The 16052-nt window shown below is 45.4% G+C and overlaps 1 protein-coding gene across 1 annotated transcript in view; it reads left to right on the forward strand.

Moving 5' to 3' along the window:
* boc (BOC cell adhesion associated, oncogene regulated) overlaps positions 1-15981 on the forward strand; it is a 58456-nt gene extending 42475 nt beyond the window's left edge. Inside the window, exons 4-17 of the mRNA XM_071414585.1 lie at positions 3101-3247; positions 4062-4205; positions 6881-7174; positions 8590-9134; positions 9398-9563; positions 9664-9732; positions 10076-10288; positions 10551-10729; positions 10999-11221; positions 12940-13122; positions 13558-13769; positions 13929-14017; positions 14247-14398; positions 14531-15981. Of these exons, the coding sequence (XP_071270686.1) occupies positions 3101-3247; positions 4062-4205; positions 6881-7174; positions 8590-9134; positions 9398-9563; positions 9664-9732; positions 10076-10288; positions 10551-10729; positions 10999-11221; positions 12940-13122; positions 13558-13769; positions 13929-14017; positions 14247-14398; positions 14531-14688 (2774 nt within the window). The 3' untranslated portion in view covers positions 14689-15981. The remainder of the gene's footprint in view (positions 1-3100; positions 3248-4061; positions 4206-6880; positions 7175-8589; positions 9135-9397; positions 9564-9663; positions 9733-10075; positions 10289-10550; positions 10730-10998; positions 11222-12939; positions 13123-13557; positions 13770-13928; positions 14018-14246; positions 14399-14530) is intronic.
* Positions 15982-16052: the final 71 nt, after the last annotated feature.

Raw genomic sequence — 16052 nt, forward strand, 5'->3', positions numbered from 1 at the left:
AGGTCCTCAGTCTCTGTCCCACAGTAACCAACCACTAACCAGTCAGATCCTCAGTCTCTGTCCCACAGTAACCAACCACTAACCAGTCAGGTCCTCAGTCTCTGTCCCACAGTAACCAACCACTAACCGGTCAGACCCTCAGTCTCTGTCCCACAGTAACCAACCACTAACCAGTCAGGTCCTCAGTCTCTGTCCCACAGTAACCAACCACTAACCAGTCAGGTCCTCAGTCTCTGTCCCACAGTAACCAACCACTAACCAGTCAGGCCCTCAGTCTCTGTCCCACAGTAACCAACCACTAACCAGTCAGGCCCTCAGTCTCTGTCCCACAGTAACCAACCACTAACCAGTCAGGCCCTCAGTCTCTGTCCCACAGTAACCAACCACTAACCAGTCAGGCCCTCAGTCTCTGTCCCACAGTAACCAACCACTAACCAGTCAGGTCCTCAGTCTCTGTCCTACAGTAACCAACCACTAACCAGTCAGGCCCTCAGTCTCTGTCCCACAGTAACCAACCACTAACCAGTCAGACCCTCAGTCTCTGTCCCACAGTAACCAACCACTAACCAGTCAGACCCTCAGTCTCTGTCCCACAGTAACCAACCACTAACCAGTCAGACCCTCAGTCTCTGTCCCACAGTAACCAACCACTAACCAGTCAGGCCCTCAGTCTCTGTCCCACAGTAACCAACCACTAACCAGTCAGGCCCTCAGTCTCTGTCCCACAGTAACCAACCACTAACCAGTCAGGTCCTCAGGCTCTGTCCCACAGTAACCAACCACTAACCAGTCAGGTCCTCAGTCTCTGTCCCACAGTAACCAACCACTAACCAGTCAGGTCCTCAGTCTCTGTCCCACAGTAACCAACCACTAACCAGTCAGGCCCTCAGTCTCTGTCCCACAGTAACCAACCACTAACCAGTCAGGTCCTCAGTCTCTGTCCCACAGTAACCAACCACTAACCAGTCAGGCCCTCAGTCTCTGTCCCACAGTAACCAACCACTAACCAGTCAGGTCCTCAGTCTCTGTCCCACAGTAACCAACCACTAATCAGTCAGGTCCTCAGTCTCTGTCCCACAGTAACCAACTACTAACCAGTCAGGTCCTCAGTCTCTGTCCCACAGTAACCAACCACTAACCAGTCAGACCCTCAGTCTCTGTCCCACAGTAACCAACCACTAACCAGTCAGACCCTCAGTCTCTGTCCCACAGTAACCAACCACTAACCAGTTAGGTCCTCAGTCTCTGTCCCACAGTAACCAACCACTAACCAGTCAGGTCCTCAGTCTCTGTCCCACAGTAACCAACCACTAACCAGTCAGGTCCTCAGTCTCTGTCCCACAGTAACCAACCATTAACCAGTCAGACCCTCAGTCTCTGTCCCACAGTAACCAACCACTAACCAGTCAGGTCCTCAGTCTCTGTCCCACAGTAACCAACCACTAACCAGTCAGGTCCTCAGTCTCTGTCCCACAGTAACCAACCACTAACCAGTCAGGCCCTCAGTCTCTGTCCCACAATAACCAACCACTAACCAGTCAGGTCCTCAGTCTCTGTCCCACAGTAACCAACCACTAACCAGTCAGGTCCTCAGTCTCTGTCCCACAGTAACCAACCACTAACCAGTCAGGCCCTCAGTCTCTGTCCCACAGTAACCAACCACTAACCAGTCAGGTCCTCAGTCTCTGTCCCACAGTAACCAACCACTAACCAGTCAGGCCCTCAGTCTCTGTCCCACAGTAACCAACCACTAACCAGTCAGGCCCTCAGTCTCTGTCCCACAGTAACCAACCACTAACCAGTCAGGTCCTCAGTCTCTGTCCCACAGTAACCAACCACTAACCAGTCAGGCCCTCAGTCTCTGTCCTACAGTAACCAACCACTAACCAGTCAGGCCCTCGGTCTCTGTCCCACAGTAACCAACCACTAACCAGTCAGGTCCTCAGTCTCTGTCCCACAGTAACCAACCACTAACCAGTTAGGTCCTCAGTCTCTGTCCCACAGTAACCAACCACTAACCAGTCAGGCCCTCAGTCTCTGTCCCACAGTAACCAACCACTAACCGGTCAGACCCTCAGTCTCTGTCCCACAGTAACCAACCACTAACCAGTCAGGTCCTCAGTCTCTGTCCCACAGTAACCAACCACTAACCAGTCAGGTCCTCAGTCTCTGTCCCACAGTAACCAACCACTAACCAGTCAGGCCCTCAGTCTCTGTCCCACAGTAACCAACCACTAACCAGTCAGGTCCTCAGTCTCTGTCCTACAGTAACCAACCACTAACCAGTCAGGCCCTCAGTCTCTGTCCCACAGTAACCAACCACTAACCAGTCAGGTCCTCAGTCTCTGTCCCACAGTAACCAACCACTAACCAGTCAGGTCCTCAGTCTCTGTCCCACAGTAACCAACCACTAACCAGTCAGACCCTCAGTCTCTGTCCCACAGTAACCAACCACTAACCAGTCAGGTCCTCAGTCTCTGCCCCACAGTAACCAACCACTAACCAGTCAGGCCCTCAGTCTCTGTCCCACAGTAACCAACCACTAACCAGTCAGGTCCTCAGTCTCTGTCCCACAGTAACCAACCACTAACCAGTCAGGTCCTCAGTCTCTGTCCCACAGTAACCAACCACTAACCAGTCAGGCCCTCAGTCTCTGTCCCACAGTAACCAACCACTAACCAGTCAGGCCCTCAGTCTCTGTCCCACAGTCGGCCCTCTGCTCTGACACACTGCTCTGTTCATTGAAGGAGAATTAATCAAACGGTCTAGAATGGTAAAGCCCAATTTGGCAGCAGGACTTGTCCTTTAGTTTTGGAATATTGCCTTGAATTGGAATGTCTATTTTAACTAGTTCACAACTTTCCATTCTATAGTTCTTGTGTTGTCATACTGTTCCAGATTGATGGACTACAGACTAAAGATTCTACACGGGCTGGTTGGGTTGAGGAAGCACATGCGTCTATAGGAGAGCTTGTGTTTTGCTGTGGTGCTCTGACACAGCTAGAGCTGCTCCATGGTGGGAGTGTTTGGGTACATGTTTATATGTATCTGCGTGTATTCATGTCTGTCCTGACCTCCTCTCTCTCTCTGTGTACCTCAGAGCTGCGAGACTTTGAGCAGGACAACCAGCAGGACATTGAGGTGGATGAGGGGAACACGGCTTTGATCCAGTGTCACCTCCCTGAGAGCCAGCCCAAGGCACAGGTTCGCTACAGTGTCAAACAGGAGTGGCTCGAGACCTCCAAAGGTATGGATCTATCGTTCTGTTACAGGCCTATTATCTCTACCTCTCTATTAGCATTCTATCCCTCGCTCTCTCTCCTCTTACTCTCTATGATATTGTCATTAGTACTTTCTCTCTCTGTCATTCTTTCTCTTTCGCTCCCCCCTCTTTCTTTCTCTGTCCTTCTCATTAGTAATTTCTCTCTCTCTCGCTCTCTCTCTCTCTCTCTCTCGCTCTTTTACTATCTCTTTCCCTGGATTACTGGAATGCTGTATCTATCCTGCTATCTGGCCCATCATAAAACTGCAGATAAGGCAGCTCTATCTGGGGAATGTTGAAACATGGGAATACTCTTGTTTGTTTTGCAACCATTTATTTCTTGAGCTCTTTGAGAAAAAAATCCCCACTCCTCTGTGGCTGGTATATAGATGGCTGGGAGCTGTATGTAGGGCTGTAGGCAGGGCTGTAGATCGGGCTGTAGGCAGGGCTGTGTGGCTTATCAGAGAGCGGGAAATGATAACCACATTGAAGAGAGTTTACTGGCTGGCTCTCAGTAAAACTCCAGGGTGCCTCCCTGTGGCTGGTGCTGACAGTGCACTCTGTTGTTGAAAGAGACTCGTAGGCCTACTGCTATTGCCTGCTCAGGTTACTCAACTTACTATCTTTCCTAAAATACTGATCTGGGACTTTAAAACAATTTTATATTATATATATATGTCCATGCCCAAGGATAACATCCACAGAATTGTCTCTCGGATCAGTTCTAATGACCAGTACCAATACCCAGCCAGCCCAGCCTCGATGATTAAAGCCACCCCCTGTCTGTTTGTGTCAACAGGGAACTACCTGATCATGCCATCAGGGAACCTGCAGATAGCCAACGCCACTCTGGACGACGAGGGGCCCTACAAGTGTGCTGCTTACAACCCTGTCACACAGGAGGTCAAGACCTCCACCTCCACTGACCGCCTGCGCATACGCCGTGAGTGAGCACATCACGACCAAATACGACTAAACACTGACCATGAACAGATACAGCATACACACCTTCCTCTGTAAATGTCTAATTGACAAAGTCATTTCGATCATTTAACTCTTGGCCTACAATTTCCGCGCCCTGCGGAAATCTAATTAACATAACAATAAAAAAGATCCCCATCAAAATACGTCTGTTTAAGCTAGAGATATCAGTGTTTTTGCCTGGGCTGAGTCTCAATCCGCCGATATCGCCCTTCCGCATCTGTGGTGAAAGGTGGCAGAGCTAGAGCGGTGTTTGTCAGACCATGAGACATCCCGGAAATCAGTCTTCTCAGGTCTGTAGCTTCATAATGTTTTGGCCACAAAGTATTATGACCACTTTATGAAAAGATGGGACTCTCACGAACATGATGTCGTTCTCCGTTTTGCTCTAGGATGACCACACGTCTCAGATTTGTCTGAAGGTCCCCGGTACCAGTTTAAAAAAATTATGGAAGTATACAGTACCAGTCAAATGTTTGGACACACCTACTCATTCAAGGGTTTTTCTTTATTTTTACTATTTTCTACATTGTACAATAATAGTGAAGAAATCAAAACTATGAAATAACACAAATGGAATCCTGTAGTAACCAAAAAAGTGTTAAACAAATCAAAATCAAAAAAAAAAAGAGTCACCACGGGCGTGGTGAAAAAAAAAGAGAAAAAAAAAAAAAAAGAGTCACCTTGCTGTCCCCAGTCCGCCTGGCCTTGCTGCTATTCCAGTTTCAGCTGTTCTGCCTGCGGTTATGGAACCGCCACCTGTCCCAGACCTGTTGTTTTTCAACTCTTGATGATCAGCTATGAAAAGCCAACTGAAAATTATTCATGATTATTATTTGACCATGCTTGTCACTTATGAACATTTTTGAACATCTTGGCATAGTTCTGTTATAATCTCCACCCGGCACAGCCAGAAGAGGACTGGCCACCCCTCATAGCCTGGTTCCTCTCTAGGTTTCTTCCTAGGTTTTGGCCTTTCTAGGGAGTTTTTCCTAGCCACCGTGCTTCTACACCTGCATTACTAGCTGTTTGGGGTTTTAGGCTGGGTGTCTGTACAGCACTTCGAGATATTAGCTGATGTACGAAGGGCTATATAAAAATAAAATTGATTGATTGAAAATATATTTTAGATTCTTCAATGTAGCCACCCTTTGCCTTGATGACAGCTTTGCACACTCTTGGCATTCTCTCAACCAGCCTCACCTGGAATGCTTTTCCAACAGTCTTAAAGGAGTTCCCACATATGCTGAGCACTTGATGGCTGCTTTTCCTTCACTCTGCGGTCCAACTCATCCCAAACCATCTCAATTTGGTTGAGGTCGGGTGATTGTGGAGGCCAGGTCATCTGATGCAGCACTCCATCACTATCATTCATGGTCAAACTAGCCCTTACACAGCCTGGAGGTGTATTGGGTCATTGTCCTGTTGAAAAACAAATGATAGTCCCACTAAGCGCAACCAGATGAGATGGCGTGTCGCTGCAGAATGCTGTGGTAGCCATGCTGGTTAAGTGTGCCTTGAATTCTAAATAAATCACTGACATGGTAACCAGCAAAGCACCCCACACCATCACACCTCTTCCTCCATGCTTCACAGTGGGAACCACACATGCCGAGATCATCCGTTCACCTACTCTGCGTCTCACAAAGACACGGCAGTTGGAACCAAAAATCAAAAATTTGGTCTCATCAGACTAAAGGACAGATTATTTTTTTTGCTTATTTGAGCTGTTCTTGACCTAATATGGACTTTTATCAAATAGAGCTATCTTCTGTATACCATCCCCACCTTGTCACAACACAACTGATTGGCTCAAATGCATTAAAAAGGAAAGAAATTCCACAAATTAACTTTTAAAAATGCACACCTGTTAATTGAAAATGCATTCCAGGTGACTACCTAATGAAGCTGGTTGAGAGAATGCCAAGAGTGTGCAAAGCCATCATCAAGGCAAAGGGTGGCTGCTTTGAAGAATCTCAAATATAAAATATATTTTGATTTGTTTTACACTTTTTTGGTTATTACATGATTCCATATGTGTTATTTCATAGTTTTGATTATTCTACAATGTAGAAAATAGTAAAAATAAAGAAAAACCCTTAGCTGTGTCCAAACTTTTGACTGGTACTGTATATTGAGATAGTTTAGTACCTAAAAAAAGGGGATAAATACATGTACAAATCTATATATAATTTCCTGATCTGTCTTTTATCTCTAAGATATAAGACAGACACTAAAGAACAATCTCTTACTATCTGTGGCTCCATGTAGTGAATCTGCTATTCAGTGCGTTGCTATTGGCGAATAGCATTAATACCAAATTAAATGTTTCATCCTATAATAATAAATAAATAAATGTGATACCTTAAGAGGTCTTAACATTCTAAATCAAATAGATAAATGATCCTTGGTATGACCATCTTAAAACAATTCCATATGTTAGCTTAGAAACCCCCCAGGCAAATTTAGTAATTTTATTAGCTAATTTGATTTGTTTCTAAGTAATGGGATTTGTAACTTTCAAATACCTCTTAATACGATTATAACAAGGCCAGTGAGATGCTTCACTGAAAAACAACCCATTGCATAAACACAGTCCCTCTCTCCCTCTCTCCCTCCTTCCATCTCTCTCTCTAGGTTCGACGTCGGAGGCGGCCCGTATCATCTACCCCCCAGTGTCTCGCACCATCATGGTCACTAAGGGACAGCGTCTGGTCCTGGAGTGTGTGGCCAGCGGCATCCCGACCCCGCAAGTCACATGGGCCAAGGACGGTCAGGACCTGCGTTTCCATAACAACACGCGCTTCCTCCTCAGCAACCTGCTGATCGACGCGGCGGGCGAGGGCGACTCAGGGACGTACATGTGTCACGCTGACAACGGCATCGGATCAGAGAGCGCTGCTACTGTGCTGTATGACGTGCAGGTGTTCGGTGAGTAGTGCCAACCTGTGTGTGTAAAAAAATATATATATCCCCAAACTTTGGTCCTCACTTATGTGTTGAGTAGGATGATACTAGGAGGGGTTCAGTAGGATGATATGGGTTCAGTAGGATGATACTAGGATGGGTTCAGTAGAAGGATATGGGTTCAGTAGGATGATACTAGGATGGGTTCAGTAGGATGATATGGGTTCAGTAGAATGATATGTGTTTAGTAGGATGATATGGGTTCAGTAGGATGATATGGGTTCAGTAGGATGATATGGGTTTAGTAGGATGATATGGGTTTAGTAGGATGATATGGGTTCAGTAGGATGATATGGGTTCAGTAGGATGATATGGGTTTAGTAGAATGATATGGGTTTAGTAGGATGATATGGGTTTAGTAGAATGATATGGGTTTAGTAGGTTGATATGGGTTCAGTAGGATGATATGGGTTCAGTAGGATGATATGGGTTCAGTAGGATGATACTAGGATGAGGTGTTATGTGTGTTTCTGTTCCTCTAAAACAGTGGTTTTCTAACCTCTCCTCGGGGACCGACAGACATTTCACCATTTTGTTGTAACTCTGAACTAGCTCACCTGGTTCACCTAGTCAAGGGCTTGATGATTAGTTGACAAGATGAATCAGGTGTGCTAGCTCTGGAATAGATGAATGTATGATGGGTACAAAATTAATAGTTCTGAAAGGATTTGAAACTTATGGAGTCGCTCCATTTTAGGGGATTTTTGTGAAGAGAGTTTTGTCTGCGTCGTTGACTTGATGATTAGACTGACTCACGTTTGGTGGAGCGAGAGAAGAGTGGGCTGTGTGTGTGTGTGTGTGTGTGTGTGTGTGTGTGTGTGTGTGTGTGTGTGTGTGTGTGTGTGTGTGTGTGTGTGTGTGTGTGTGTGTGTGTGTGTGTGTGTGTGTGTGTGTGTGTGTGTGTGTGTGTGTGTGTGTGAGCTTGGCAGAGCCCTGTTGGTATATATATAATATAGAGGGTTATTTTAGAGTGTGTGTGGAGGACTTGAGCAGGACTGGGTTATGGATGACTGTTTTTCCAGTGAGTTGTGGGGCCTCCTCTCAGCAGCAGCCCCTAATTAAAGTGTGTGCTGCTGTAGCGTTAATGAGCTCTGGCTCGTCACGACCAGTCAACCATCAACTGACTGGCCTGTCTCTGCACGGCACAGCCCCACACACACACACACACATACACATGAACACACATGCTGGCACGCACACCGATACAGACATACTTAATCAAGCTCACTCCCACACAACCAGCCATCACTCACAACCAACCATCACTCACAATCAACCATTACTCAAGCTTAAATGCTAGACATTACCTTACAGTGTTCTCGCTCATTGACACACACACAGACTAACTCTCTCTCTCCCTCTCCATTCTCTCTCTGCAGAGCCTCCCCAGGTGACCATGGAGCTCCAGCAGCAGGAGGTGTCGTGGGGGGAGAGTGTGCGCTTCAGCTGCCTGGCCAGGGGTAAACCCACCCCCTCTGTGGTATGGCTCCACAACGCCCGCCCCCTGGCCTCGTCACCACGCCACCGCCTGTCTGCCCGCGTGCTGCGTGTCATCAACGTGGGCCCGCAGGACGATGGCCTGTACCAGTGCATGGCTGAGAACGGTGTGGGAAGCTCGCAGGCTGCCGCCAGGCTGGTCACCGTCCCAACCGGTGTTCCGTCTCGGTCAGGGAAGCTGCCCTCCATCCTGCGTCCACTGAGCCCAGACAAGGTGCTGCGGGAGCAGGTCCCAGTGAAGCCTGGGGCCACGGGTAGCGTGCTGACCCTGGACTGCTCTGAGCTGACTGGGCAGATCTCTGTGGCAGAGGCCCCTGTCATCCTCAGCCAGCCCAGGACCGTCAAGGCTGACTTCTATGATCTGACCTGGAAACCTCGCCACGATGGAGGCTCTCCTGTGGTGGAGTACATCGTCAAGTACAGAAAGGTACAGGCTAGTTATGGACACACACGTATTCTACACACAATGTTGCACTCATTCAGTGTAGATTGATATTTGTCTACAACTACAGACATGACTCATTCTCACATCATCCTCACACACTGACTGATGCCTCCTCTCTCTCTCTCTCTCTCTCTCTCTCTCTCACACACACACACACACACACACACACACACACACACACACACACACACACACACACACACACACACACACACACACACACACACACACACACACACACACAGATAGAGGACCCTCCAGGTGAGTGGACCAGCAGCAGTATCTCTGGGTTTCTCCACAAGCTGACCCTGGCCAAGCTGCAGCCAGCCAGTCTGTACGAGGTAGAGATGTCTGCTAAGAACTGTGCTGGCCTGGGACAACCCGCCATGATGACCTTCAGGACAGGCAAAGGTACATCCATTCATCTATCTATCATCACAATGATTATCATATATCCCACTACCGTATTTGTGTCTTTTTGCAAACACTCTTGTTTTTTCCGTGCCAACAGGTCGTAGGGGTCCAGGAGGTCAGAACGAGCTCCCTAAAACTCCTCCAGTACCATCACCTCGCCTCTCTCGTAAGTCCCCTGCCCCTCAGCTACTGTCACTCTAACTAACCAGTGTGGTTGTTACATAGTTGACACACAGATCTCTAACATCCTGCCAGAGCCCTTATCAAGCTGTTTGACTGTTAACCCCCACCTTTCTACTCTGTACTAACACGTGACCTGTCTTGATCTCTCTTTCACTTTTAACACTCAAGGATGAGCTCACAGTAAGTCTTTGTAAGTTTGTTACTGTACCTGCTCGTGTCTGTTCATGTTTGGGCTTTTGTGTTTCTGAGAGTGTCTGTCCTTGTGTGCCTTAATATGGAACAATATTAGATTTGATGTCCGTTTAACCCCGATCACTTTTCCACAGCTCCCGAGGCCCCTGATAAGCCCACCATCTCCATGGCGACTGAGACATCTGCGTACGTGACATGGATCCCCCGCGGTAACCGTGGTTTCCCCATCCAGTCGTTCAGAGTGGAGTTTAAGAAGCTGAAGGGGAAGGGAGGAGGGGAGTGGGAGGAGGCCGTCACTAACATCCCCCCCCAACGACTGTCTGTGGAGATCACTGGCCTGGAGAAAGGTGAGCTTCATCACCATCATCATCGTCGTTCCCATCATAATGTTATTCCTCATTATGACAAATGGCGTCATCATCATTAGCATGACTCTCATTATCATGGACATTACACTATCAGTCATCATCATAATCCTAGCTATTTAAATAATGACTGTAATCAACATGGTGACCAGATGGTAACCATTAGTGTGAATGGAGAAACACAGAGGCAGTGTAACTGGTGTTTAGTTAGTTTAACCCGCGCGGGCTTTCTGTTTCCCTGTAGGCATGTCCTATAAGTTCCGTGTGTTGGCGGTAAATGTGATTGGCGCCAGCCCCCCCAGTGCCCCCTCTAAGGCCTACACGGTGGTGGGTGGTGGCAGGCCCAACGAACGCCCTGTAGACGGACCCTACATCACTTATAATGAAGCCATCAACGAGACCACCATCATCCTCAAATGGACGGTGAGTGGAACAGGGTGTGTGTGTGTGTGTGTGTGTGTGTGTGTGTGTGTGTGTGTGTGTGTGTGTGTGTGTGTGTGTGTGTGTGTGTGTGTGTGTGTGTGTGTGTGTGTGTGTGTGTGTGTGTGTGTGTGTGTGTGTGTGTGTGTGTGTGTGTGTGTGCGTGTGTGTGTGTGTGCGCGTGTGTGTGTTATCGTGATATAAGTATGGCTATAACTCTTGTTACTGTTGTTATGCTAACATTAAACCGTTCATATTATTTCTCTCCACAGTACACTGCCGTCAACAACACCCCTGTCTACGGTTTCTACATCTTCTACCGGCCGACAGACAGTGACAACGACAGTGACTATAAGAAGGACGTGGTGGAGGGGGACCGTTACTGGCACTCTATCACTGACCTGCAGCCTGAGACGGCCTACGACATCAAGATGCAGAGCTTCAACGAGGGGGGAGAGAGCGAGTTTGGCAACGTGGTTATCTTAGAAACTAAAGGTGAGCAGATCTCATAGTCATCTTGGTGACACACGCTTACATTTATATTAACATTTAGTCATTTAGCAAAGATACTTACATTTATATTGACACTTTAGTCATTTAACAGAGTTACTTACATTTATATGAACATTTAGTCATTTAGCAGAGAGACTTACATTTATATGAACATTTAGTCATTTAGCAGACGCTCTTATCCAGAGAGACTTACATTTATATTAACATTTAGTCATTTAGCAGAGAGACTTACATTTATATGAACATTTAGTCATTTAGCAGACACTCTTATCCAGAGATACTTACATTTATATTAACATTTTAGTCATTTAGCAGAGTTACTTACATTTATATGAACATTTAGTCATTTAGCAGACGCTCTTATCCAGAGAGACTTACATTTATATTAACATTTAGTCATTTAGCAGACACTCTTATCCAGAGATACTTACATTTATATTAACATTTTAGTCATTTAGCAGAGAGACTTACATTTATATTAACATTTAGTCATTTAGCAGAGAGACTTACATTTATATTAACATTTAGTCATTTAGCAGAGAGACTTACATTTATATTAACATTTTAGTCATTTAGCAGAGAGACTTACATTTATATTTACATTTTAGTCATTTAGCAGACCCTCTTATCCGGAGAGACTTACATTTATTTTAACATTTTAGTCATTTAGCAGAGACTTACATTTATATGAACATTTTAGTCATTTAGCAGAGAGACTTACAATTATATTAACATTTTAGTCATTTAGCAGACGCTCTTATCCAGAGAGACTTACATTTATATTAACATTTAGTCATTTAGCAGAGAGGCTTACATTTATATTAACATTTTAATCATTTAGCAGAGAGACTTACATTTATATTTACATTTTAGTCATTTAGCAAAGAGACTTACATTTATATTAACATTTAGTCATTTAGCAGAGAGACTTACATTTATATTTACATTTTAGTCATTTAGCAGACGCTCTTATCCAGAGAAACTTACATTTATATTAACATTTTAGTCATTTAGCAGAGAGACTTACATTTATATTAACATTTAGTCATTTAGCAGAGAGACTTACATTTATATTTACATTTTAGTCATTTAGCAGAGAGACTTACATTTATATTTACATTTTAGTCATTTAGCAGAGAGACTTACATTTATATTAACATTTTAGTCATTTAGCAGAGAGACTTACATTTATATTTACATTTTAGTCATTTAGCAGACACTCTTATCCAGAGAGACTTACATTCATCTTAAGACAGCCAGGTGGGACAACCACACATCACAGGCATTTTGGAGGGGTCGAGGTGAGGACAAGGAACACTATAGCATGCTTGTTAAAAAACACCATACGTGGCTAGGGTGGTCCAGCAGTCTAAGCCTCCAGAACACACATACTGCTGCAGCCAGAGGAGGCTGGTGGGAGGAGCTGTAGGAGGACGGGCTCATTGTAATGGCTGGAATGACATAAATGGAACAGTATCAAACATATGGAAACCACGTTTGACTCCGTTCCATCAATTCCGTTTCAGCCATTACAATGAGCCCGTCCTCCTACAGCTCCTCCCACCAGTCTCCTCTAACTTGTCTCTCTTGCTATCCTATCCAATAAACAACAAAAGTGTAATTCTTCATATAATGAATTTGATAGCCTGACTGTAATACATGTTGTTATATCAAGTAAACAAACCCCTCTGACCCCCCAGCTCGTCTGAACCAGCGGCCCTCTCCATCGGAGGCGTCGTCCCAGAGACCAGAGCACCCCGGGGGGCCTGTGCCCCGCCCCAGCGACCTCCCCTACCTCATAGTGGGTGTGGTCCTGGGGGCCCTCGTCTTCATCATTGTAGCCTTCATCCCCTTCTGCCTGTGGAGAGCCTGGGCCAAACAGAGTTAGTAGTTATGATGATGATGATGATGATGGGAGGGCAGTGGTAGTAGTTGTTGGATCAATTACGATTTTGGGCTGGATTCAATCCGTATCGCCAATGTATGTATGCGGAAGATCAGCGTTAAAATGTAAAGATAATTTCTGATTGAGCCGTCATATGCAGCGTTTACCGTGAATGCGGACTCCGCGACCACGGGAACATTGCCTTTAATTGTCAATTGAGCTATAAAGCGGCTCTTCAGCGCTACAGATTGAGTAGAGCCCTTAGGCATCACAATTGTTGTGATGAACAGTTGTCCATCTGAATTGACCAATCTGCAATTTTTAATTGACTAGTAATTCATAATTCCCTCAATTCTTCCCTCATATCCACATTCTTGTCGTGTGTCAGTCTTGTCCATATCTAACAACAGTGATTGTGTTTTCTCCCCTCCAGAGCAAACATCAGACCTGTGTTTCCCAGCCGTGGCGCACCCTGTCTCCTCATGCCAGTATACCATGGTGCCTCTGCAGGGCCTGGCTCTGGTTGGCCACTGCCCGCTGGACCCCCATTTGCCCCCACCGCACACCATCTACCCCCCTAACAGAGAGTGCACGCCCAATGGGAAACACCATTACCCCACACACCGTTTGCCAGGACTACGCCAGGTGAGTTCCATCAACGTTTGGAGGTTAAGCTTGTCAAGGTCATGTCTTGTGCATCTGCCCAATAAATCTCTGTTGGGAGCGTATTAGCTTTGGGCACCTTATTCATTTGTTTTTCATGTGTAACAGAAGTCTAACAGATGTCTCTTGTTCCTATTGCAGGAGGATGTGGAGTATGATATGGAGTGTGGCACGCTGCTAGCACAGACCATGTCAAATGGACACGCCCCAGTCTACCACTACTCTAACAGGTAGGTACAGTACTGTTCTCACATATCCTCAATTTGTTAGTCATCCAGACAGTTTTTCAGTCCATCTGTTTATTTTTATTTTATTTATTTATTTAACCTTTATTTAACTAGGGAAATCAGTTAAGAACAAATTCTTATTTACAATGACGGCCTACCAAAAGTCAAAAGTCCTCCTGTTGGGTTTACATGTGTATATATAATCATTCTCACCCAAACATCTCGCTCTCAGTGAGCCTGGAGACGGTGAGGACTGCTGTCTGCCCGATGACTCCACCCTCCAGCTCCTCAACACCTCTGAACAGCCAATCAGCACTCAGGACCTGACGGGCAATGCCCATTTTTACAATGGGGACATCATACGGGAGGTTGACATCAATCTAGGTACGTGTCTGTTCTCACAAAACTTTGTTAGGAAAAGGTATGCATTCACCTCACACTTCAGCCATGAATGTGTGTACTCCCACTGCAGATGTCAAATAACCATGTATCTTCTTCCCCTCTCTGTCTGTGTAGACCTTCTACCCTGCTCTCCCTCTCCTCTGCTATCACTGGAGGAGAACTCCACGGCGACAACATCAACAGCTACAACGCCAGAATCCCAAGATGCACTTCCACTCCAGAGTGAAACACCAGCGGGAGAAAAAGGGACCTCAGACTCAACAGATGCTTGAAAAACACTCAGAAAAACATAAAACAAAAAAGTCTTTATTTTTGTATCACAGATATTTATATATTTATGCTTTTGTACATAAACATTGTTTTGCTGTATATAAGGATATGTTCATATTGAAAAATACATGTATCTGTATGTCCTGTCACTAAAAACAGGAGAGTTTCTGTGATGTTGTAATCCTGCTATGTGATTGTATATTCATGTCTGCATACCTTGAGGAAGGAGGGGGAGTATCTGAGATGTTGTAATCCTGCTATGTGATTGTATATTCATGTCTGCATACCTTGAGGAAGGAGGGGGAGTATCTGAGATGTTGTAATCCTGCTATGTGATTGTATATTCATGTCTGCATACCTTGAGGAAGGAGGGGGAGTATCTGAGATGTTGTAATCCTGCTATGTGATTGTATATTCATGTCTGCATACCTTGAGGAAGGAGGGGGAGTATCTGTGATGTGTTTCCAATCCTGGTGCTGATTTGAGTCAGCGCATTCTGTTGAAGGTTTCATCTGCCTGGCCACTGTTTCTCTGACTAGGCACCAGCAGCACAACTACCAGTCTGCTTTAAGTCCCTGTAGAACTATGTTCCCCTTATTTCCAACTCAGACATCTGGTTATTATACGATCCTGATAGTCGCATGTCAGAAAAACTCAAAAAGACCAATGGACAGGGTTGTGCTGCTCAGTAGAGGAACAGAGAGCAAGCTTTTTGAGGGGGCACTACCTCAATATGTTCAATGAAAATGCATTTTATACACCCCCCTGATGTATCAATCGGTTTTGACCCTGTGTTGTATATACTCCCTCTTCTGTTCAGTGTTGTCATAATGGTACAAGTGTCCGCCGTTTCATATAGAAATAACAGAAATTAATTTTTCATCAAAAGTATTAAATGTATGCAACTTAAAATCATTCTGCCTTCAGTAGTTTAGAGTACAAAGAAATATATTGTATAGTTATTTATTTTTAGGAGCCTGATTTTTGTTTTTAATCACTGAATGGGAAAGATTCTGGAAGTTTTGTTACCTAGTCACACACAAGCTGACTGAAATGACAGTCTGTTTCTGCTGGTCACTAATCCAAATGACTGCCTTGTGAGGGGATCTTTGACGGCTGCGTCAATATTATCCTTCCCTCACACATTGGTGCATCAGTATTAGCCTTCCCTGTGAGGCATCGGAGATCAAAATGAAGGAGTTCCTGAATCTGTAATCCATCTTTGTGTGTAGCTGTTGTCATGGTTACACCGGCTGGAGCACTATTGCATGTAAATAAAGCTTATAATGAAATCACCTTTGTTTTCGCGTTTCATTTTTAACCCTGTTCAATGGTTTGCGGTTTGTAGGGAATTGAAATAAAGCAG

This window comes from Salvelinus alpinus, chromosome 8 (assembly GCF_045679555.1).
Source record: "Salvelinus alpinus chromosome 8, SLU_Salpinus.1, whole genome shotgun sequence".
Taxonomy (NCBI): domain Eukaryota; kingdom Metazoa; phylum Chordata; class Actinopteri; order Salmoniformes; family Salmonidae; genus Salvelinus; species Salvelinus alpinus.